Raw genomic sequence first — 26,368 nt, forward strand, 5'->3', positions numbered from 1 at the left:
AAGGACAATCCCAAGAAATTTTATCAATGCATAAAGGAAAAAGGTTAACCAGAGAGATAGTGGGACCTCTGAGGAATCAAAGCGGTCAACTTTGTGTGGAGCTACAGGAGATGAGCAAGTTCCTCAATTAGTATTTCTCCTGTTTTTACCGAGAAAGACAGGAGGACGGAGGAATTTGGGGAAGTCAATGGAAGTGTCTTGAGAGCAGTCAGTATTATGGTCGAAGAGGTGCTGAAGATCCTATCGTGTTTGAAGGTAGACAAATCACTCGGGTATGATCATATATACACTAGGAATCCAGAAAGGAAATTGAAACCAATTGAAATTTACGAGTCGTCATTAAATACAGGAGGTGGCAGAAGACTGGAGGGTGACAAATGTTGTGCCTCTATTCAAGAAGGGTTGTAGGGAAAACGCTGGGAACTGAAGGCCCGTGACCTTAACATCTGTAGTTGGAAAGTTACTGGAGAATATTCTGATGGCTAGGATATACTTTGTTGGCATCCTTTATGTGGCTACTCTGCATATCTTGGGTGTGCAAAACAAAGAAATCACTGTGACTTGTCACATATGACAATAATGTATTAATTCATTCATACAGGCATTTGGCAGGACGACGGCTGATTAGTGATAGTCAGCATGGGTTTGTACATGGGAGTTTGTGTCTCACAAATCTGATTGAATTTTTTGAAGATGTGACCACAAAGGTTGATGAGGTAGCGCTGTAGATGTCGTATGTATGGACTTCAGCAAAGCATTCAAGAAGGTTCAACATGGTAGGCTGCTCTGGAAGGATAGACTGCATGGGATCCATGGAGAGATAGCTGAATGGATAGCTGAATGGATGGAAAATTGGCTTCATTGAAGAAAGCAGAGTGTGATGACGGACAGTTGCTTCTCGGACTGAAGACCTGTGACTAATGGTGTGCTTCAGGGTTTGGTGCTGTGCCTGTTACTGTTACAGAAAATTAGAAAAGCAAATAATATAATCTTTATTGAAATAGGATTGGAGTACAAGAGTAAGGAGGGTCTGGAAAACAAAAAAAATTGCAGATGTCGGATTATTAAACAAAGATTCACCCAATCCAGCAGCATCTGTTGGATTGAGCAAGCACAGTTCCAATGCCATCTATAAATTCATCAATGACACCACGGTAGGAGGCCGAATTACAGGTGATGAGTCAGTGAACAGGAGTGAGACACCTGGTTCAGTAGTGTCACAATAACAACTTCTCACTTAATGCCAACAAAACCAAGGAACAAATTATTGACTCAAAGGGGAAGTTGCTAACTTTCATTGGTTTATTAGCAATAGGGACAGTTGGCAGCTTCAAATTCCCAGGCATGAACATCTCAGATGATCTGCCCTGGGCCTAGCTGATAGAAGTAATCACGCAATAGGGTGCCAGTTGCTCTACATTCATAGACATATAAATAGGTCCAGTAATTGCTCCAACAATCTTCTACAGATGAACAGTGAGAAGAATCCTGACAGGGTGCGTCATAACCTGTTACAGCAATTCCAATGCATAAGAATGCAAGAGGGTGTAGAGAACAGTGGTCTCAGCAAAGCCCATCAGAAGCACTGCCCTCCTCACCATCAAAAGCATCTACATGAGGTGCTGTTGCAAGGAGTTGCTATCTATCATCAATGATCCCCACAATCCGGGCTGGGCCCTCTTCTTGCTTCTACTTTCGCATAGAGCTTGAACTCTCAGACCACCAGATTCAGGAACAGTTATATACCTACAACACGTATGCACAACCCTATTCCCACCTTACATAGAAACATAGACAATAGGTGCAGGTGGAGGCCATTCGGCCCTTGGAGCCAGCACCACCATTCATTGTGATCATGGCTGATCATCCCCTATCAATAACCTGTGCCTGCCTTCTCCCCATATCCCTTGACTCCACTAGCCCCTAGAGCTCTATCTAACTCTCTCTTAAATCCATCCAGTGACTTGGCCTCCACTGCCCTCTGTGGCAGGGAATTCCATAAATTCACAACTCTCTGGGTGAAAACGTTTTTTCTCACCTCAGTCTTAAATGACCTCCCCTTTATTCTAAGACTGTGGCCCCTGGTTCTGGACTCACCCAACATTGGGAACATTTTTCCTGCATCTAGCTTGTCCAGTCATTTTATAATTTTATATGTTTCTATAAGACCCCCCCTCATCTTTCTAAACTCCAGTGAATACAAGCCTAGTCTTTTCAATCTTTCCTCATATGACAGTCCCGCCACCCCAGGGATCAATCTCGTGAACCTACGCTGCACTGCTTCAATCACAAGGATGTTCTTCCTCAAATTAGGAGACCAAAACTGTACACAATACTCCAGATGTGGTCTCACCAGAGCCCTGTACAACTGCAGAAGAACCTTTTTACTCCTATACTGAAATCCTCTTGTTATGAAGGCCAACATTCCATTAGCTTTCTTCACTGCCTGCTGTACCTGCACGCCAACTTTCAGTGACCGGTGTACAAGGACACCCAGGTCTCGCTGTACCTCCCCCTTACCTAACCTAACCCCATTGAGATAATAATCTGCCCCTTTGTTTTTGCCGCAAAAATGGATAACCTCACATTTATCTATATTATACTGCATCTGCCACGTATCTGCCCACTCATTCAACCTGTCCAGGTCACCCTGCAACAACATCCTCTTCACAGTTCTCACTGCCACCCAGCTTTGTGTCATTCGCAAACTTGCTAGTGTTGCTCCTAATTCCCACTTCCAAATCATTAATATATATGGTAAACAGTTGCGGCCCCAACACTGAGCCTTGCGGCACTACACTCGCCACTGCCTGCCATTCTGAAAAGGACCCGTTCACTCCTATTCTTTGCTTCTGGTCTGCCAACCAATTTTCTATCCATGTCAACACCCTACCCCCAATAACATGTGCTCTAATTTTAGTCTCCAGTCTCCCATGCGGGACCTTATCAAAGGATTTCTGAAAGTCTAGATACACTACATCCACTGGCACCCTTCATCCATTTTACTTGTCACATCCTCAAAAAATTCCAGAAGATTAGTCAAGCATGATTTCCCTTTCATAAATCCATGTTGACTTGGACTAATCCTTTTACTGCTATCCAAATACCCCATTATTACCTCTTTAATAATTGACTCCATCATCTTTCCCACCACCGGTCAGGCTAACTGGTCTGTAATTCCCAGTTTTCTCTCTCGCTCCTTTCTTGAAAAATGGGATAACATTAGCTATCCTCCAATCCACAGGAACTGATCCTGAATCTATTGAACATTGAAAAATGATCATCAATGCGTCCACTATTTCTAGAGCCACCTCCCTGAGGACCTTATGGATCACCTCTTGAACCCCCATCGCCTTGTTTTCTAATTGTGTTTTGTACTGTTGTTTTTATGTAGTCTTTTTTCTTCTTACTGTCTTGTAGAATTTGTGTAATTCAAATAAAATTTGTGTCTTGGTGTGTTGGCCGTGTGTCTTTGATACTGCTACAAGCAATATTTACACTGTATCTGTATTTCACCATACTTGTTCATAACAATAAGCTTACCTGATGTGACATGCAAGCACATGGAGGCTCTTTGATATGTGTAGTGCTGTCAAATAGCACACATCATTCATTTTATATAAGATTATGAGGCTTACATGAACATTATATCAGATCATAGTGGACAGTTTGGTTTAATTTGGAGAAACAGCATGGAAACAGACTCTTCAGCCCACACCGGCCATTGATCACCATTCACAATAGTTCTATGTTCTCCAACTTTCTTGTCCACTACCAACACAGTAGGACACACAGAGGCCAATTAGTCTACAAACCTGCATGTCTTTGGGATGTGGAAGGAAATTAGAGCACCTGGAGGAAACCCATGTGGTCACAGGGAGAATGTGCAAACTCAACTCAGACAGCACCTGAGGTCAGAATCAAACCCAGGTTCTCTGGCACTGAGGCAGCAGCTCTACCAGCTGCACCAGCCCTGAAGCCTGGTTAAAGCCTACTTTCATTCGCTTGATCTGTGCCACCTATAATATGAGGTGTTCATTCATGAGTTGTCTGTTTTCATCATTACAGATTACTCTTTATCACTATTGACTGTGACCTTAGACCTCTCCCATCATCGGTCCAAACTAACAATCATAATTTTAAAGTAATTTTAAAGAGATACAGCGCAGACACAAGCCCTTCGGCCCACCAAATCCGCCCCAGACAGCGTTTATCATATACACTAACACTATTCTACACACTAGGAACAATTTTTACAATTTTACCGAAGTCAATTAACCTACAAACCTGTACATCTTTGGAGTGTGGGAGGTAACTGGAGAAAACTCATGCGGTCACAGGGAGAACATACAATCGCTGTACAGATAGAACCTGTATCATGATTGAACCCAGCTCTCTGGAACTGTAAAGCAGCAACTCTACCACTGCACCACGGTGCCGCCCTATTCCACCTGATATAATCCCAACCCTCCAATCATTTTACTTACCCGATCAGCATTTTTCCTTTGCCCATCCTGAACTTCAGGACGCACATCCTGAACTTCAAACCTCTTTGGGATATCTGCTGGACAACCATTTCCCTTTCCATGGTCCTCTGCTCTCAACCTCCAATTAATACACACTCACTCACTCCACAAAATGCACTCTCCACAAAGCAGGGAGAAATCACGCAGAGGCCTTTTCTACCGTGTGGATTCAAAGATCCACATCAATAGGTTAATCTATCAATTAGTCCTGTGACTAAACTTGGTCTTTTGTCCTTAGGTTTGGAAATCTAATCTATAGGAAAATTGCATCATATAATGTACAAGAAGTCACATAGGTATCATAATTAATGCAGTGTCACCAATATAGATACACTGGCATGGCATGATTAGACATTAGACAATTCCAGACATTCTAGGTGTAAAACTAAATATGAATGATAGTTATTTACACGCCTGCCAGATAGGTGGTTGTGCTAAGTGAACAGTATGAAAAACCAGCAAAATAACCTGACCAATATTTCAGTGGCATGAATTTTATGCAAATGTCACTATTAAATAATAGCAAATGCTGTAGGAAATATTTATTTTTCACAGTAGAAAGCACATCACTAGTTTTCCGATACATTTTACAACACTATGATTTAAAGTAATGTAACCAAAGTTATGGTGTGTCATCTGCAGTTGATAATTATCAGGTGCTTTTCAAAATGGAGATTGATTGCAGCTGGAAACCAGTCATTTCTTCCTAAATGATTAATTAAAAAAAAAAATCAATAAGCAACGTATATCGTAGAAAAGTAATGTACTCATAACAATGCAGGCACATTTAATATTTTGTATATCCTCAGATCATCCTATCAAAGGCCTTAAGCATTAAACTATTTTCAGTGGACCTCAGTGCAACTTAGTAGGCATTTTTGCTATTATGAAAATATATCTGAAGATTTGGTAGAAGTTGGACTTGAGTTTTACCCATAATATAAATTTATGGATTTGGGGTTACATTTACATGACTATGAACTAGTCAAGTCTAATTCATTCTATTTCAGGATCTCAGAACTTTGGAACTAATTCTCACTTCAATCATTCCATCATTCCATGTAGCCTTCCTACATAAACATGTTTATTTATTACATTTGGACTATATTTTGAAATTTAAAAGCTGTACTATACGTACATTTGAGATGTTTCATTTATCGTGAGTATACATCAGGATTTCTTCCATTATGAGGCTGGAATCAACAATAAATGCATGAGCAAAATATGTAACAAAATTATAGAAGAAACAAGGGTAATTAAAAATAACATCAGGATATTAATTGCAATACTTTATCTTTTAACTACTCCAAAATTAATGACAAAGTTAATATACTCTAAAAGGAAGGGATGTTTTTTTCCGGGGCGTTTATTCAAAATCATGTTACATTCAAGAATTTTCTTTATCCAATAGAAACAAACATTATATCATAAAAAAAAAACATGGAGCTACCTTTTTGCTGAATTATGTTTATGCAAGTTGTTGTTCCTGGAAGGCAAGACATTTTATTTTCACCAATAAATGTTGCCTCATTAGGCCCGACTATGGGTGGACATGGGGATGGGGACTGGACTTTGTGCCTTCCCTCATAATGGGAACCATTGTGGGGGGATGTTTTTATGTTTAAATTTCTTTATTATTGTTATGTTGTATTCTTTTTAATGTGCTGCAATGGCAATACGCATTTCATCACACCAATTGTTGTATGTGACAAATAAAGAACCTTTGAATTCTTTTGGATGTGGCAGTTTAACATAGTAATCTTATTTATAGCTTTCCTCAGTAGGGATGTAATACTGAGGCTTTATAGAGCACTGGTCAGACTGCATTTGGAGTATTATGAGCAGTGTTGTGCCTCATATTTGAGGAGGGGTGTTCTGCCATCGAGAGGATCAAGAGGAGATTTCACAGAATGATCCCGGTTAACATATGATGAGCTTTTGATGGCCCTGGGCTTGTATTCACTGGAGTTTGGAAGATTGAGGGGAGATCTCATTGAAACTTACAGCATAATGAAAGGACTAGGTAAAGTGAACATGGAGAGGATGTTTCTATTAGTGGGGGATTCTTGGATCAGAAGGCACAGCCTCAGAATAAAAGGAGATGAGGAGGATTTTGTTTAGCCAGAGGGTGGTGAATCTGTGGAATCCGTTGCCACAGACAGCTGTGGAGGCCAAGTCTGGGTATTTTTAAAGCAGAGGTTGATAGTAACATCTTGATTAGTAGGGGTGTCAAATGTAATTGGAAAAGGCAGGAGTATGGGTTTGAGAGGGAAAGATAGATCTGCCACGTTTGAATGGTGGCATATACTTGATGGGCCAAATGGCCAAATTCTGCTTATATGAATTTTCCCTCCTTTCCAGAATATATCCCAATACCTCTTCTTTCCATATTCTTGTTCATAATTCATTAAACAGAATACCTGCAATGGATAAAGCTATGTAAAGGCATTTGTAATAATGAATATTATGGCATAACATTAAGAAATAAAAGTGGAGATGCAATGGTGTATGCACAAAATGTCAGTAAGAATGAAGCTGGTGCTGTGCGTGGTTTTTGAAGTAATGGAGGGTATAGAAAATTTAAAATGCAATGAATATTCTTATTCATTTTATCCTATTTATATATTATTTCACTGGGCTTAATTTGTTGTGATTTTATTGATACATTTAAAGATACGAGAAAAAGAGTGGATAGAAATAGACTAGCATTGATTATCTCCCATCATGATGAGTGTGAGGGAGTCTAAATGGACAATATCCAGAAGAAGAATGAAGAAGAAGAATTTCCTTTATTATCATTCAGACCTTACGGTCTGAATGAAATTTCGTGCCAGCAGTCATACATACAATAATAAACAACAATAAACACAAATTAACATCCACCACAGTGAGTCCTCCAAGTTGTGAATGAGGCAATGTCCTGGTGATCTTTTAAAAGATAGGCGTTGTTTACACTGTTTAAATCTCCCCCTCTCTAAAGCTGGCTGGAATAATGTCCATCATAAATTCAATACATGGTTGAGTTTATTATGTAAATGCTAAATAGACGATGAAGAGACTAGATTGGACTTAGGTTGGACCTAGGATCTCAAGAGTACACTTAGCTCTTCCTGGCCAATCTGAAAGTACATCCTTCATTGTCTGAAGAAGGGTTAACCATCCCAACGTGATAACATAGGGCTGAACAGGAAGACCAACAGATTGCATGCAACTTATTTGGCAAGGGACTGGAGAAAAATCCCGCTGGATGAATTTCAGACTTTAAATAGAGGCCCTATTCTATTGGTGCAGGATGTTAAAGATGCCCTGAATATTATCCCTGGAATTGTTAGCCAACATGTACCCATTATTAATCACCACAAAATAAAGAAAATGTTTTTCTCATTTTCTGTAGCTTCTTATAAAATGGCTGCTCATTTCCCCCCAATAATAGTAAACTATCAGTTAAAACAGTTTGCATTTGTTTGTAATCAAGTAAAAGTTAAAAACTCTGAAGACTTGTTATAGTAGGATCACAGACAAAATATGATAACAGGACAGGTTTTAGACTAGCCCAAAAAGCAGCTGCGACCATGAATCTGTGCAGTAAAGAAAATCATTGTTGCAGGAGTGGCCAAATTTCAGAAACAGTTCCTTCCAAAGAATATGGAAGTGGAAAAAAACAGAGAGAAAGCCTCAGAGCAAGAAATAATCGTAGAGATGCCCAGACTGTTGGCGAGTCAGGGTGAAAGAGAACCAGGGTGTTTTGGAAACAGAGAAACATGTGAGCCAGAGAGAGAGATAAAGTTAGAACCTGTTAAAGTTAGACATTAATGTGAAACTGTAATGCAAGCAACATCTCTGATGGAGAAGGCGTTAAAATTGGAGAAGTGCAGAGTTGACAAAAATTATAGAATTAGAGGAAGTTATAGAAATCAGAGAGCAAAATGTAATGGAGGGTTTGAATTTGAACATTGAATTTGAGGCATTGCTTTGGAAGAGTTAATATTGGATCATGAGCACAAGGGAGATAAGTTGACAGGATTTGAATTAATTGCACCAAATACTGTATACACCTGTGCAAAGAGAGTGTTGAAATATGGCAAGGCTTTTATATGTTTAATGAGAAGAATGGGAAAACAGCAGCTAAGACTTCTTTACATAATGCAGACAGCAGGGAATGAAAACCAAACTGAGATAGAATCATGTATTCGAGTTGTAGATAACACAGGCAATGAGCTGGAACTAATATGCAAGGGTAATGAATAATAAATTTGTGTATTTTAGGTCCATGAAATGGTTAAATAATTGATTAGCTGAAATATGCAGTCGGCAGTAATTACTTTCTTAAATGACAAGATATTGAACAGGTTGCACAATATCCAACAACTAAATGTAATTGTAAAACTTAATTTAAAGGAAATTATTCAAGTGAACATTCGGATTACATCAAACTTAAAAGGCAGACTTCTGTTATAAGGCACATCTCATATTTCAGAGACAATATCATTGTTAAAGATAAATAGCAATGTGAAAAAGAAATTCATAAGATAATTCAAACTAGTCCATATTTAGAGCACAAGTTTAGTTCCCATCATCATATACTTAGTAAAAGTCTGATCTTGTACATGTGTATATGTGTGTGCAGATGTGGTTGTCTTTACATCTTCGCAAAAACACTACGCGGTAACAATTACATTTTTACATATTCCGATTGACATTATTCCCGTCAAGGCTGCGAACATCTTATCTGAACATTTTATGCTTTATTTCTCGACTTATTCTTGACTCATTATTGGTTAAAAGTCTTAGAAAGTCAAAAGACATTGAAATTAAAACCACCAGATTCAATTGATGACGTCGCAATGGCTCAGCTAGCAGAGACCAGCCTCAATGAAGATTTCATCCTATATTTGACACGATATTCGTGATTAAAGCCTTAAAAATGCCAACTTCCACAAAATGTTTAAATATTCCGATTCACATTTTTCCCCTCGAGGCAGAGATCACTTTTACTAAACATTTTAAGCTTTATTTCTTGACGTATTACTTATTAAAGTTTAATAAAATCAAAATAACTTAATCTCAAACCGAATAGTTTCAACTGATGACGTCACAATGGCTCGACTAGCAGGGGGAAGGCAAATTGCTATTGCAACACGCAGGGCAAATGCAATTGGAATTTTTTTTAAAGAGCACTGCTGAGGGAGGCAAAGGGAGTGCTGGAATCTTACGTTCGGGAACGGCTTGAGTTGGAGGACCACGCCTCCCGTGGGGGCTACGGGTAGGGAAGGGGTGTGTTGGAGGAGCACTTGGTCTAGTTACAACTAAAAAGCAGCAGGTTTAGTTTGATTTATTCACCTATCATTTGGCAGACCACTGTGTCTAACTTCTGTTAAATAGATTTATGTCTCAGCTGCTGATAATTGTTACTCATTATTAACGCTGGAGTTTAAAAGCACAGTATGCATTTACTAACAAGCAGAATAACAATCAAAAAGTCAGTTTGATTAACTGGCTTGGCTCTCTATTGGGAGAAGGATACAGCTCAGGGACTGGAACTGCAACTGGTACATTGGGAAAGGCTTCTTGCCCCAGGGCATTGGGACTATTCTTTTTTGAACCTTTGTGAGAATCTGGGCAATAGTGTAACTTGGTTGGAGGTCAGTAGGGAGTAGGAATGGCCATTGGTCTGCGGTGTATATGGCACACTCCTGTTCCTCCTGGCCAACAAGTATCCCCAATATAAATCTTCAATCACAATTCACAAAGCAGAAACATAAAAATAATTAAATTTATAAATTATCCCCAGAAAATTGCTTGCCCATCTTTTCCCTACGCCATTTTAATTCTGTTCGTGAGGGGGTGAGAAATGATGAGCTGGAGCTAGGTTTGAGATTTAACACCTCCGTCCAAATCTTGATTCACCGATTTTTGTTGAGATACAATTACCCTAGTCATGTCCTGTCAAGTTTCTTGTCAAATGCACAAGTATGGCAAGGTACAAGTACAATGAAAATCTTGCTTGCAGCAACATCACAAGCACATGGATGACGGACAAAACATACAGTATACATAAATGGAGTCTGAACCTGCAAATGCTGGTTGGAATAATTATTTCAGTGACAAATAATATACATTGTACAAAATAAAGAGGGACAGAGGATATACAAGAGAGAAAGAGAGAGAGATGCGAGGAGTGGACAGGTAAATTAAAATTTGTTTTTTAAATATCGTCAAGGCTGAGGGAATAAGACCTTGTTGGTAAAGATTTTTTTTATTAGCATCTGAGAGGTTCTTTGTCTGCAATAATGGGGAAAACAGATCAGCTTAGAGCCTGGAGCATTGTATGGAACTATGATAGACATAAAATGTTGGTCAGGCAGCATCTCTGGAGAAAAGGAATAGGTCAAAACCCCTCTTCAGACTCAAAGTTATGGAACTATGAATGGTGTGAACATTACAGAGCCGTGGTTGCGAGAAGAACAGAACTGGTAGCTCAATGTTCCAGGATTTTGATGTTTCAGATTTGATAAAGATGGAGGTAAAAGAGGTAGAGGAGTTGTATTATTAATCATGGAGAATATCACTGCTGCATTTAAAGAGGACATACTGGAGGGTTCATCCAATGAGTCAATACAATTAGAATTTAAAAATAAGAAAGGTGCAATCACTCTAATGGAATCATACCATGGGCTTCCCAACAGCAAGCAGGATATAGAGAAACAGGTAGAATTTGTTAGGTGCATCCAAGAGGGTTTCTTGAAAGAGTATGCGAATAGTACAACTAGAAGAGAGAACATATAGCACCTTGTATTGGGAAACGACCCTGGCCAGGTGACTCGTATTTCAATTGAAGAGCAGTTTGGCAACAGTGATCACAACTCATTAAGTTTGAAGATAATTAGGAATCAGAATAAGTGTGGACTTTGTGGGAAAGTACTAAATTGGGGGAGGACTAATTATAACATTATTAGGCAGGAGCTAGAGAGGGTAAATTGAAAGCTGCTTTTATTTGATAAATACACATCAAACATGTGGGGGTTGTTTAAAGACCAACTAATCAGAGTTCAGGACCAGAATGTAGATAGACAGGGACTGATTAGATTTAGTCAGCATGGTTTTGCACGTGGAAGATCACGTCTTACGCATTTGATTTTTGAAGAAATAACCAACAACATTGATGAAGGCACCGCCATAGACATTGTCCATATGGATAAGCAAGGCTTTTGATAAGGTGGGCTGCTCTGGAAGGTTAGATCGCAGGGGATCCAGGGAGAGTTAGCTAATTGGATACAGAATTGGCTTCATGAAAGGAAGCAGAGGGTAGAAACATAGAAAATAGGTGCAGGAGTAGGCCATTCGGCCCTTTGAGCCTGCATCGCCATTCAATATGATAATGGCTGATCATCCAACCCAGTATCCTGTACCTGCCTTCTCTCCATACCCCCTGATCTCTTTAGCCACAAGGGCCACATCTAACTCCCTCTGAAATATAGCCAACGAACTGGCCTCAACTACCTTCTGTGGCAGACAATTCCAGAGATTCACCACTCTCTGTGTGAAAAATGTTTTCTTCATCTCAGTCCTAAAAGATTTCCCCCTTATCCTTAAACTGTGACCCCGTGTTCTGGACTTCCCCAACATCGGAAACAATCTTCCTGCATCTAGCCTGTCCAACCCCTTAAGAATTTTGTAAGTTTCTATAAGATCCCCCCCCCTCAATCTTCTAAATTATAGCGAGTACAAACAGAGTCTATCCAGTCTTTCTTCATATGAAAGTCCTGACATCCCAGGAATCAGTCTGGTGAACCTTCTCTGTACTCCCTCTATGGCAAGAATGTCTTTCCTCAGATTAGGAGACCAAAACTGTACGCAATACTCCAGTTGTGGTCTCACCAAGACCCTGTAAAACTGCAGTAGAACCTCCCTGCTCCTATACTTAAATCCTTTTGCTATGAATGCTAACATACCATTCGCCTTCTTCACTGCCTGCTGCACCTGCATGCCTACTTTTAATGACTGGTGTACCATGACACCCAGGTCTCGTTGCATCTCCCCCTTTTTCCTAATCGGCCACCATTTAGGTAATAGTCTACTTTCCTGTTTTTGCCACCAAAGTGGATAACCTCACATTTATCCACATTATACTGCATCTGCCATGCATTTGCCCACTCACCCAGCCTATCCAAGTAACCTTGCAGCCTCCTACCATCTTCCTCACAGCTAACACTGCCCCCCAGCTTCGTGTCATCCGCAAACTTGGAGATGTTGCATTCAATTACCTCGTCCAAATCATTAATATATATCGTAAATAGCTGGGGTCCCAGCACTGAGCCTTGCGGTACCCCACTAGTCACTGCCTGCCATTGTGAAAAGGACCGGTTTACTCCTACTCTTTGCTTCCTGTCTGCCAGCCAGTTCTCTATCCACATTAATACTGAACCCCCAATACTGTGTGCTTTAAGTTTGTATACTAATCTCTTATGTGGGACCTTGTCGAAAGCCTTCTGAAAGTCCAGATATAACACATCCACTGGTTCTCCCTTATCCACTCTACTAGTTACATCCTCGAAAAATTATATAAGATTCGTCAGACATAATTTACCTTTCATAAATCCATGCTGACTTTGTCCAATGATTTCACCACTTTCCAAATGTGCTGCTATCCCATCTTTAATAACTGATTCTAGCAGTTTCCCCACTACCGACGTTAGACTAACTGGTCTGTAATTCCCCGTTTTCTCTCTCTCCCTCCCTTTTTAAAAAGTGGGGTTACATTAGCTACCCTCCTATCCTCAGGAACTACTCCAGAATCTAAAGAGTTTTGAAAAATTATCACTAATGCTTCCACTATTTCTGGGGCTACTTCCTTAAGTACTCTGGGATGCAGCCTATCTGGCCCTGGGGATTTATTGGCCTTTAATCCATTCAATTTACCTAACACCACTTCCCGGCTAACCTGGATTTCACTCAGTTCCTCCATCTCATTTGACCCCCGGTCCCCTGCTATTTCCGGCAGATTGTTTATGTCTTCCTTAGTGAAGACAGAACCAAAGTAGTTATTCAATTGGTCTGCCATGTCCTTGTTCCCCATGATCAATTCACCTGTTTCTGACTGCAAGGGACCTACATTTGTTTTAACTAATCTTTTTCTCTTCACATATCTATAAAAGCTTTTGCAGTCAGTTTTTATGTTCCCTGCCATTTTTCTTTCATAATTTATTTTCCCTTTCCTAATTAAGCCCTTTGTCCTCCTCTGCTGGACTCTGAATTTCTCCCAGTCCTCTGGTAGGCTGCTTTTTCTGGCTAATTTGTACGCTTCATCTTTTGTTTTAATACTATCCCTGATTTCCCTTGTTATCCACGGATGCACTACCTTCCCTGATTTATTCTTTTGCCAAACTGGGATGAACAATTGTTGTAGTTCATCCATGCAGTCTTTAAATGCCTTCCATTGCATATCCACCGTCAACCCATTAAGAATCAATTGCCAGTTTATCTTGGCCAATTCACGTCTCATACCCTCAAAGTTACCTTTCTTTAAGTTCAGGACCCTTGTTTCTGACTTAACAATGTCACTCTCCATCCTAATGAAGAACTCAACCATATTATGGTCACTCTTGCCCAAGGGGCCACGCACAACAAGATTGCTACATACCCTTCCTCATTACTCAATACCCAATCTAGAATAACCTGCTCTCTCGTTGGTTCCTCTACATGTTGATTTAGAAAACTTTCCCGCATACATTCCAAGAAATACTCTTCTTCAGCACCCTTGCCAATTTGATTCACCCAATCTATATGTAGATTGAAGTCACCCATTATAACTGTTTTACCTTTGTTGCACGCATTTATAATTTCCTGTTTGATGCCATCCTCAACTCCACTACTACTGTTAGGTGGCCTGTACACAACTCCCACTAGAGTTTACTGCCCCTTAGTGTTTCGCAGCTCTACCCATATCGATTCCACATCCTCCAAGCTAATGTCCTTCCTTTCTATTGCGTTAATCTGCTCTCTAACCAGCAACGCTACCCCACCTCCTTTCCCTTTCTGTCTATCCCACCTGAATATTGAATATCCCTGGATGTTCAGCTCCCAGCCTTGGTCACCCTGGAGCCATGTCTCCGTGATCCCAACTATATCATAGTCATTAATAGCTATCTGCACATTCAACTCATCCACCTTATTATGAATGCTCCTTGCATTGAGACACAAAGCCTTCAGGCTTGTTTTTACAACACTCTTACCCCTTATACCATTATGTTGAAAAGTGGCCCTTTTTGATTTTTGCCCTGGATTTGTCTGCCTGCCACATTTCACCTTGCTACCTATTGCTTCTACCCTCATTTTACACCCCTCTGTCTCTACGCTCACACATTTAAGAAACCCTTTCCCTTTAACTCCATCCTCAACTATCCCATTCGACACCCCACCCCCCTTATTCAGTTTAAAACCACCCGTGTAGCAGTGGCAAACCTGCCTGCCAGAATGCTGGTCCCCCACCTGTTAAGATGCAATCCGTCCCTTTTGTACAGTTCCCCCTTCCACCATTACACCATGTAATGGTGGAAGGGTCAGGAGGGGTGTGCCTCAGGGTTCAGTGCTGGGTCCATTGCTGCTTGTGATTTATATTAATTTGGTTGAAAATGTACAAGGTATGATTAGTAAGTTTGCAGATAACACTAAGGCAGGTAGTATCGGAGAGAGGGAAGATGGCTATCAAAAAAGGCTCTTGATCAACAGGGCACGTGGGCTGTGAAATGGCAAATGGAGTTTAATGCAGATAAGTGTGAGGTTGCATTTTAGGAGGTCAAATCAGGAAGTGAATGGTAGGACCCTGGGATGTGCTGTAGAGCTGACGGTTCTAGGAGTACAGGCACATAGTCCCCTGAAAGTGGTATTACAGGTTGATTTACGAGGATGTTGCAAGGACATGAGCAGCTGAGCTATAGAACAAGGATGTTATTCCTTGGAGCGCCGGAGGCTGTTGACTTTGAGAGGTGCATAAAATCACAAGGGGAGTAGATTGGGTGAATTCACAGTCTTTTACGCAGGGTGGGGGAATCAAAAGCTTGAGGCCATATGTTTATGGTGACAGGGATAAGATTTAATACAAACCTGAGGGCTACTTTTTCACTCAGAGGGTGGTTAGTATCTGGCACAAGCTGGCCGAGGGGGTAGTTGAGGCAGTAATATAAAAGCATTTAAAGGACACCTGGACAGGTGCAAGGATAGGAACGTTTTGAGAGGGATATGCACCAAACGCAGGCAAATGGGACTAGCTTAAGTGGGGTGTTTTGGTCAGCATGGACAAGTTAGGCCAAAGGACCTGTATGCCTATGTAAATAGAATGGACGGGCGGTAAGATTAGGGAACAGAATTTTGGATGAGGAGAAATTGTAAATTTGGGTCCAATGTAAAAAGGAAGCATTTGTAAATTTTAGGGACATGAAAACCAGTCAAGGTCTACGAAGAATGTAAATAAAACAGGAAATAACTCAATCTATGAAGGGAATGGATGAATGACATTTTGGATCAGGATCCTTCTTCAGACTATTCTGCATATCTTTTGTAGTTCAAGAATACAACATTTTATAGTTGGTTTGATTTGCACTGCATTTTCTTATTTTATATTTGATTTCATAAGCACTCTCCCATTTGTAATTTAACGTCAAAATTGAGATTATTCACATACAATCACTATTCTGATTTTGAACATCACTGAAAAATGTGCTCCTACTCCATTGTCAAATCAGACTGATCTCATTCATGATTAATACAACATAGCTTTGTTGCAAAGTTAATGATTATGTTGTTATTAAAAAGCCATGCGACAAAATGTATATACTGCAGATTTGGGCAAACAAAGTCAAGGCATGTAAAATGAAGTTTACAAAAGTAAGGAAGGAAAAAATGCATACTGAATAAAGAGTTCTATCCATTCTTCTTTCCGAAAGTTTTGGTGCAAGGTGCAGTAAGGGATGCACGGCAGATAGCTACATCCAAAAAGAAAAAAAACCGGAAAATATCAATAGATTAACATACACAATAGTATCAGTACTATTACTATGATACAAATACTAGTACTAATGTTAGGACTATTTTGATCAGACAATAAATCTCTGGACATAATTATCCCAACAATAGATTCTCTAAAATATTTTATTGAAATCCAACTCTTACTTAAATCTAAACTCCACTCTTGTATTTAAATGTTTTAACTTACAGATACTGGGGAAAATATATATAAACCTCTTTAAGCTAATTTGTTTCTTAAGGATTTAGAATACAGTTCTTTAATACCGATTATAAACTTGCACTGGAAAGTAAAATCATTTAATACCTTCCAGAAGAAGCCTCAAGGCACTGAATAAATATGGAGAGGTTTGGCCGGCTAGGAATTTATTTCTTGGGAGATAGCAGACTGAGGAGTGATCTTATAGTCATAGATTTGTCCAGCAGAGAAAACGGCCCTTCACCTCAACGTGCCCATGTCATCCAAGTTACCTCGTCTACACCAGCCACACCTGCTTGCCATATACCTCTCAATCTTTCTTGCCCATATGCCTATCCAAATATCTTGTAAATGTATAAAATGTAAAAATCATGAGGGGCCTAGATAGAATCCCCACAGCTCCCCTGCCCCAGTGTTAGGGAATCAAGAACTAGAGGACATAAGTTTAAGATAAGAGGGAAAACATTTCATAGGAACTTTAAGGGCAACTTTTTTTACACAGAGGGTGCTATGTATAAGCTGCCAGAGGAAGCGTTTTAACCAATTACAATAGCAACATTTAAGGAACATTTGGACAGATGGATAGATAGGAAAGGATATGGGTCAAGCACAGACAAATGGGAGTAGCATAGATGGTCAGTAGACACAAAATGCTGGAGTAACTCAGCAGGACAGGCAGCATCTCTGGAGAGAAGGAATGGATGACATTTCGGGATGAGACCCTTCTTCAGACTGATGTCAGGGGAGTGGGCGGGACAGAGATAGATTGTAGTCGGAGACAGATGGACACCTTGGTCAGCATGGATGAGGGGTGCTAATGGTCCATGCTGTATGACTCCAAAAATCTATTGATTAAACCAGAAAACTGATACCGGGATAATATTCATAATAAGACATATTTAGATACGGCAATTGTTTCATTTTAACTGAAAATAGTTACCATATTTTTCAGATGTGGACTTTGTGTTTTGGAGTAATGAAATAAAAACTGCATCAAAGAAAAACAAGATGTTAATAATATTCAGCAATACATACAATTTTCACAATTTTAATCTTTAAATAAGAAAGTATACTTACTCTTTTATACATGGCCTCATTATCATCACTCTAGAGAATAAAACAATGTAATGTTGAGTAAGTAAATAATTAACAGTAACATTTATGTGAATTTTATATTTAATGAAAACTAGTAAGAAAAAAAAACGATTTAAATTATTTCAGGGGGATTAATGCTAAATACTCACCCCAGTTCTAGGCACATTTTGTCGGATGGCATTGCAAAAGTCCATAACAAATTTAGTCATCTGAAAATGGAAATAAACATTCCCAATTAACAAACTCATTATGGAAATTTTACTGTTCCAATGTCATCTTGGTTTTGTGGGCTCTCATCTCTTTTACCTCAAATGCTGTCAATTTGGATATCTCATGTGGTGCATCACTGCCATTTATAACAAATCATCTTTGATTTCAGGATAAAACCGATCAATTAAATATCCTTTCCTTCTCCTTCCTTCTCAAGATACAAGCTCTTGCTGATCACAGGGGATATATCTAATAGCTGGGACCTAGTACTTTTAGTGATGACGAAACAAGGAACTGCAGATGCTGGTTTATAAAAAAAGTGCTGGAGTAACTCAGTGGGTCAGGCAGCATTGCTGAAGAACATGGGTAGGTAACTTTTCATGTTGGGACTCTCAGCCGAAATATCGCAACCCGAAGCATCTCTTATCGATGTTCTACAAGGATGCTGCCTGACCCGTTGAGTTACTGCAGCACTTTTTGTCATCCTTTGGTGCTGTACATTCATGGAAATAATTGTTAATATGTGGAGGATCCAGCAACAGCATCAGAATAAGAGAAAAGCTTTCTTTGCTCTGTCCAAACTATACACTTCAAGTGTCACTGATCAACAAACCATTTTGAATTTTGTCAGCACCTAGCTATTTCTAAGTGACATTATGTCACTTTTAAGTGACATTCCAATGAGTTACTGCTTAATTAAAAATTGTGATGAAATTGTACCGTCCCCAACAGGAGAGACCTCATAGGTCCACTAGTTAATTGCTGGTAGATGTTAGTGCTATCATCTTGTTCTTGCCAATAACCTTACATTTTTATGACAATTTAGTACCAAGCCTCATTACAGGCTTGATGCAAACATACAACAAAAGGCAATTCCATTGTCTAAACAATGAACTACAGAAGCTGGTTTACATAAGAAAAAGATGCTGATTAATACACAAAAGAACACAAAGTGCTGGAGTAACTCAGCAGGTCAGGCAGCATCCCTGGAGAACATGGATCGGTGACATTTCAGGTCAGGGTCTTTTTTCAGTCTGAATTCCATTGTGATTGTTTGCGAGATTGAGACCGAATTTGACCAAGTGTTGGCTGCCCTGGTAAAAACTGGACATCAAAGGGAAAACACTGCAGTGGCTGGTGTAATACCTCGCACAGTTGTCAGAGGTCCATCGTCCCAGCCACAGGACATCTCTACAGGTGATCCTCAGACTAGTTATCTGTGGTTCAAGTATCTTAAGGCACTTTACCTTCCTTACACTATAATGCCACGCGTGGAGATGCAGTACATTCAGTTTTCTTGATTTGTAACTCCTCAGAATATGAAGTAATCAATGCCCATATGCAGCAAGAGCTAGACAACAACCAGGTTTGGGTTGAATAGAGGCAGGTAACATTTGAGTAACACAAGAGCCAGGCAAACACCTTCTCCAACAGGAGAGTGTCCGATCACCAGCCCTTGAGTTTACCATCACCAAAGACCCCACACCCTGCCGACTGACCATTGACGAGGAACTCAAAGGACCATTCACATTAAACCATTGGCCACAAGAGGAGGTAAGATATAATGTGTCCAGCAGTGTGCCACTAACTTCCTGACTTCCCCAAAGACTTTCTACCACCTACGAAGCACAAGTCAAGAGTATGCCCAAGTGGCCATTATGATAGATGCGGTAAAAGGCAGTAAGCATCAGAAGACGTTTTGAACATGGTGTTGTCAAAGAAAAAGAAAAATTGTTGTCGGTCTTGTGCAGCCTTGGCCGAGTGAGTAAAATAGTATTTAAAGTTCATGACCTCAAGCGTAGAACAAAACTCAGCCTTTGAACAATGGACTACAGACTTAGAGCATCTCAATGCTCTGGAGAGATACTACCAATCCCATCACCGCAAAATCCTCCAAATCCATTCATAGGAAAACTGAACCAGCGTCTGGGTCTTCTCTCAGGCTAATATATCAAGTTCGAGCCCCTAATTTCAATCGATCACCTCCAGTAGACAGACCGCATTCTTTACATTCTCAATACCAGAATCCTAAGTTAGCTGTTCTGACCTACATCAAGGTAAGAATACCAGAGAATAGAGGGAATAATTAAAGGTCATTCTGAACGCATTGTTGAAAAGAGTCTGAAACTGAACCATTATCCTCCCCATTATTGTATTTAGAATAGCATTGAAATCTCAAGACCCTTCTTTGAGTGCGCCCACAAGCTCAGCATAAATGAAGGAAATAACACATCACTTTTCAAACTACTGCACACCTACCCTATCAAGCAAACCTTCCCTTATTGGAAATGTTTGTGGAACCTACAGTGGTTTTGTCAGCCATCTCAGAATGCACAGAAAAGGAGCGGAAACAGGGTATCTATAAAACAAGGGGCCGCCTGAGAGAAAGTGAGAGATTAATGATGAGAAACAAAATGTCCTTATTGTACTGCAATTTCTGCCTGGAAGAATTCACTAACAAACAGCTCATCGATTAAACAAAATAATTAACTTCTCATCTATGTCTTCAAGAGATAAAGTTAAGATTGTTATTTTACCTGAGGCTGTATCTGAAGTGCTCTCAAGTGAGTGAGACACAAAGCCAAATTCTGCAGAGGAGAAATCAAAACCACAAGTACATTTAAATTACATTGCACAGCCCTGGAGAGTGTAATTTATTGGTGAAGTGAGGCAATATCAAATCTAACATCCACTAAACAATAACTTAAGTCATCAATATTACCTCTGCACTGTTATTGTCCCATTTGTCAGAATAATCTTGAAAGTGATGATGTGGGGATCCTGTCAGCAGGAAAAATAAGAATGACAGATGCAAATCACTAAAGAATGTGCATTTAACATTAAAATACAATAATATATGGAAACGTGGATGCTAGTGAGTAACCATCATTAAAGAAATTATTAGAAGTCAAAGACACCTCATAAATAACCAAAAGCTTTCATTCAGGCGGCATAGCTCTCTGGTAGAGCCACTGCCTCACAGCATGAGGAATCGCAGGTTAGATCCTAACCTCAGGTGCTGTCCCTGTGCAGTTTACATATTCTCCCTGCGACCACCTAGATTTCCTCCAGGTGGTTTGGTTTAATCCCACAGATGTGCGTGTTTGTAGGTTAATTGGCCTCTTTAAGTTGCCCCTAATGTGTAGGGAGTGGATGCAAAAGTGAGATATCATAGATACTACACTATGATATCCAGTGAGATATCATAGATAATGTAATCAATGGTCAGTGTGGATTCATTGGGTCAAAGGGCCTATTTCTGTGCTGTATATTTCAATTAATTCAATTTGAAACTGCAATAAACATCGACAGGTTCCAGGTAAATGAGGCTGGGAACCTTTGGGGAAAATATGATGAAGAAGCAAGACTATATTCTAGGGCGAGACCAATAGGATTTTGGATATTTAAAAAATCTAATGATTTGGGGATCAGGTTTCAAAATGGATTTGAGGTACAGGATCAGCCACGGTTCTAGCGAATCAAGAATAGAAAATACTGGAAATATTCTGCAGGGCAGGCAGCATATGTGGATAAAGAAACAGTTAACGTTTCCAATTGAAGGCCTCTCCTCAGATCTGGGCAAGAGAGAAACGATTGTTGAAAGTTACTGGGAGAGAAGGGAGCGACGGGACTATCCCTATTCCATTTTACATAAGCAACAATGATAATTAAGAATCACCTACGTGAAACTACTTAGTGACTTCCTTGTGTACCTATTTTATTTGGGCCATTTTGTATGGTGGGTTATTTAAAATAGTTTTCTTTATCTTCAGGAGATTCAGAATGTCAGACTTCAGTGGAACCCAGTTTTTTTCCCCAGTGGGCCCTTCCCCCTAGAAGGGCCGAGATGGCCTGTTTCCGTGCTGTAATTGTTATATGGTTATATGGTTATATGGAAGTCCGTTGGCAATGAACATTGCAGGAAACATGGACTTCATACATGTATTTAGAATGTTTGGGGTGCAAGATGTTGGCATTGCACAAATCTTTAGGGACAGTGGCATAGTGGTTACACAATAGCATTAAAAAGTATGGATGCAGAGATGAGAGTTCAAAGCCCAGCAGAGCAGTTGGATAAAGTAACTAAATAAATGTGGATATTTCTGAACAAGTAACTTTGAAATCACAGATTTCTTAGATACAATAGTGGCATTTTAGAGACTTTCAGATAGGCACATGGATATGTATGAATGGAGACACTTAGATTATGTGCAAGCAAGAAGATGAGGTTAACTTGGCATCATGTTCTGCATGGACACTGTGGCCGAAGGGTCTGTAGTGTTCTATGTTCTATCTAACAGGCATGCACTTCACTAACAATGTAGATCTTCATTAAAGTGGTAAAATCCTGATTTGGTCTTGAACCCAACACTACTATCTCCGAAGAGAGATTTATTACTAGGAAAATTTGACACTAAATTGGTTACATCGGGAAAATTATATTAATTCTAGCATCCTTAAACTGCAATGGTATTAAATGGGTACATTTCCATTGAGGAAGTCACCTACACATTCACGATTAGCAATGAAAACTTTAAAAAGGCCACATCATTAATGCCTTCAGGGCATGAGCATTCCTGATTTTTTTCCAACAAGATGCATACACCCAATAGCTTCAACAACAGAATGTCATGATAATTTCAGTGAAAAGTGGAGGTTAAAAAAGGGGGAACATTTGTTTAAAATCATTTCCAAATTGATTATTAAAATGAGAAAAATGTGCTCATTTATTATATCTTCCTATGTCATAATAATTTCACACAAAATAACCTTGAAAAACTACTGAGTGGAACAAATGATTGAGAAACTCTTCAGAACCTGGAAACTCCACCACAACAATCCACTTACCCACATCTAATGTCTTTGTTTGTACACAAGATGGTTCAATGTATATTTGGTGAATAATGGTTCATCACACTGGTCCCATGATTGATGCATAATAGTGAAACTAGCTTGTTTAGTAATCTGAGTAATTGATAGAGGGCTGGAAACTATTTATGTGGTAAACTAGATAGGGATGTGTAACACAATGGTCTGGCATTTCTTTTCCATTTCGTTAACAGCAGTAACTCAAAGTTAAGTTAAGACTTTTGTCCACTATCTTACCCATTTTCACCTAGTCCAGTTACAAAGCCCTCACCAAAGATAGACACAAAATGACGGAGTTACTCAACAGGGCAGGCAGCATCTCTGGAGAGAAGGAACAGGTGGCGTTTTGGGTTGAGACCCTTCTTCAGACCTTCAATGCCTTCAGAGGCACTTTCATCAATAACTAATTATAAGCAATTCTGATGGAAGCATATAACTAGTATTTGCATAGTTTGGTATTACATTTAATGCAAAGCTGTTATAATAAGTTATGAACATAGTTTATGACAACTATCATAGCTTTAAAATGAGTAGCACTTATCTTAGACTACTGTAATAAGGAAAAAGGTTTAAAGGGAACCTGAGGGAAACAGGGACCAGGTTTATGGGTGGCAGGTGTGGCAGGTTTATGGGACCAGCTGGCCGAGGAGGCAGTGGAATCAGCCACAATAGTCTTGTTTAAAATACATTTTTCCAGCACATGTGTAGGATCATTTCGAAAGAATGGGCCAAACGGAGGAAAATTGGACGAGCATAGATAGGCATCTGGGACTGGACGGGACTGCACGGACGAGTTGTGTAGCGGCTGGTGCAGCACAACTCTATGAATCCAGGAAATATTACACTCGCCCAGAGGTTTCGTCACGTTCTCATAACCTCCCGCAATTTGACGGGTCAGATCTATAAAGCAGACGGCACAACCCTTAACAAGTGAAACCCTAATCGTTTAAACACGGATATAATGTACTTTGGATTGATGGCAAAACCTCGCATCCTTCTGCTTTCCAATCCATTCCAAGCACGTTTCTATCTGACATAACATCTACAATTGTCGCCTCAACGAATTTTTATATTTAAACAGTTTTCCGAATTAAAGTCCTAAAATATTTGCACGTGGGATTGGATCTGAGTACGGATGGGACTTTCAATATCAAGCATTAACGTCTTGTGTGGTACAACGATCAGCTTAGGTCCCTCTTCCCAGCGCTAGGAATACTCTAGCGTTTCCAAACTTTAATAACATTCCGAATTTAGCCACGAAAGCTGTACCTGTATTACTATTAACAAATTACAGTACAGGGGCTCATGCGATCCTGCCACACAGAAATGTCACAAATCAAATGTGAGTAATTAGGAAAGTTATACATTAACACTTCAATCTCAACAAGAAAATAGTGTGGGTGAAAGAGTGGAGTGGCTGTTTATTCTGTTACACCTGAAATCGTTGTGCAACCAAGACAAAGTAAAGTTTGACTTTTTTTTTTGTCGTGGGATATTTGCGTTTTAAGAACAATTTGGAATTTAAAATAAAACAGACTGCGACGTTTGACTGCGCACCCTAAACATTTAATTATAACTTTAAAAGCGACGCACCTGAACTTAAAGGTAAAGTGCAGAGACAGCAGGCAACCAGGAAAATGTGCTTTGGAGAGCTGCTCTTCATCCTGTATGTCGGTGGTTTCTTGTTGGTCCCGGTAGTCCGTGTCTCGCCGGAGCGTTCGTTCAGCATGGTGCCACTCGCAGCAGTGTTGTGATCGCGCAAAACTCAGCGGCGAGATACTAGAACCCTTCAATTTATAGGATTTCACTTCCTGTACCTCGGTTTCTCATCAACGCCTAGCGGGCATCCCAAATGCCGCGTAAATGTCACACTGCTTTCTTATTTATAAAGCAATATCCCCGCTGATCCACGGCACGCTTCAAAAAATCGTTGCCTAAAAAGTTAATAAGTTTAGCATTTTTTTTTACTGCGCAGAAGGGAGTTTAATCAAACGCCATACAAAATTGCACTTTTATGAGTCACATGAGTTTAGTTGTATAATGATGTGACTACGCCACTTTTCCACAATCCCAATGCATTTCCAATCTATTCCATTCTCCCAAAGAAACAACAGGATACATTTAATAATCGACGTACATGTGAACACCAAATGCATTATTTAATGTGATCTACCCACAAGGCTCAGACTGGACAACAATTAATATACAGGTAAAAACAAAATACTCAGAATATTTCTGAATAAAATGAAGATTAAACTATTCGGGTTAATTATTCTCGACTACAAATTTAGGGGTAAAGCATTTGGGGGGGAAAAGCCACGAGCCTTAAAAAAAACCTGAAGTATTTTAAGAGGAGGGAAAAGCTGATTTTTTTTAAGGAATCTTCGTGAAATAATGATTTACCTGTTTCCTCACGGAAAAAAAATCTTCTCAAATAACAGACTCTACTACAAATAATGGCCTTTAAAAAGTATCAGTCACGTGATTAGTAAAGTAAAGTAAAGGTATTAATAAGCCGGAAAAAAATGATACAATTCATAGGAAAAAATACGGAAGAGGTGCCTAAAGAAACAATGGATGCTGGAATTATCATCTTCATAAGATCATTGTGGTCAAATTTGCACCTATGGTCCAGAGGTCTAGGTTACTGATCTGGAAAGGTGAATTCAAATCCCATCCTAATTCCTTTGAAACTCAATTCCATCCAAGTTTAAAAAAAAAACAGAGAAGAGGGGAAAGGTTTGAAGGAGACTAGAGGGACACGTTTTTCACTCAGAGAGTGGTGGGTTTTTGGAAAGGGCAGTCAGAGGAAGTGGTAGAGGTAGATATTTATTTCAAAAGACGTCTGGGCAGAGTTTCTCCAGCCTTTTTGTGTACCTTCGATTTTCCAGCATCTGCAGTTCCTTCTTAAACACAGGTACAGGAAGGGTTTAGGTCCAAAATCACGCACGTGGGACTAGCGCAGGTAGGCATCTTGGTTGGTATGGACGTGTTGGGCTGAAGGTTGTTTCTGTACCGTACGATGCTATGATTTTAAATATATATATATATAGATTGTAGAATGATTTCTGCAGGTGTGGGGGTGTGGGGGTAACAAATGTGACCTCGTTATTTATGGAATAAAGGAGAGAGAAAGGGGAACTAACGATCCTTTAACAATTAGTCTGACATTCATTGTAGAGAAATGCTGATGTTTACAAGAAAAGAATGCCACATCAAAGATTCAGAAAGTATACTAGAGAAACAGCAACATGAATATCGGAAAGGCTAATCACTTTACTTTAGACTAATTTCTTAGATGAGTTTCTTGTTTCTTCTAGAGAAAATAAAGGGAACCAGTATATTTGTAACATATATTTACAGAATGTTTTTGCAAAGGTCCCATACAGAAGGGTATTAAAGCATATAAAATAATAACATGGACTGATAATTGGAAGAGCAGGAAACG

The 26,368-nt window shown here is 39.6% G+C and overlaps 1 protein-coding gene across 2 annotated transcripts; it reads right to left on the reverse strand.

Moving 5' to 3' along the window:
• Positions 1 to 3,663: 3,663 nt before the first annotated feature.
• On the reverse strand, positions 3,664 to 25,661 carry LOC129698204 (neuromedin-S-like). Of its 2 annotated transcripts, XM_055637168.1 has the most exons (9): positions 24,514 to 25,661; positions 20,774 to 20,832; positions 20,589 to 20,639; positions 17,991 to 18,050; positions 17,824 to 17,853; positions 17,687 to 17,734; positions 16,433 to 16,507; positions 5,665 to 5,719; positions 3,664 to 5,232 (listed from the first exon to the last, which is right to left on the reverse strand). In XM_055637168.1, the coding sequence occupies exons 1-8, from the start codon at positions 24,647 to 24,649 to the stop codon at positions 5,681 to 5,683; spliced, it is 498 nt and encodes a 165-aa protein (XP_055493143.1). In that variant the 5' UTR covers positions 24,650 to 25,661; the 3' UTR covers positions 3,664 to 5,232; positions 5,665 to 5,680. The 2 variants fall into 2 exon arrangements, with proteins under 2 accessions (XP_055493143.1, XP_055493142.1); XM_055637167.1 differs by lacking the exons at positions 3,664 to 5,232; positions 5,665 to 5,719 and having other exon boundaries at positions 10,679 to 16,507.
• Between the last annotated feature and the right edge of the window lie 707 nt (positions 25,662 to 26,368).

The sequence above is a fragment of the Leucoraja erinacea genome, chromosome 6, assembly GCF_028641065.1.
Source record: "Leucoraja erinacea ecotype New England chromosome 6, Leri_hhj_1, whole genome shotgun sequence".
In the NCBI taxonomy this organism is placed as follows: domain Eukaryota; kingdom Metazoa; phylum Chordata; class Chondrichthyes; order Rajiformes; family Rajidae; genus Leucoraja; species Leucoraja erinaceus.

What these genes read in the sequence shown, in the direction of transcription:
- LOC129698204 (XM_055637167.1), bottom strand. Translation starts at nt 24,649, where the DNA reads ATGCTGAACGAACGCTCCGGCGAGACACGGACTACCGGGACCAACAAG. An exon ending in GGGACAATAACAGTGCAGAG is followed by an intron (nt 20,640 to 20,773) that starts GTAATATTGATG and finishes TCTCCTCTGCAG; the next exon opens with AATTTGGCTTTGTGTCTCAC. An exon ending in AAAATGTGCCTAGAACTGGG is followed by an intron (nt 17,854 to 17,990) that starts GTGAGTATTTAG and finishes TTTATTCTCTAG; the next exon opens with AGTGATGATAATGAGGCCAT.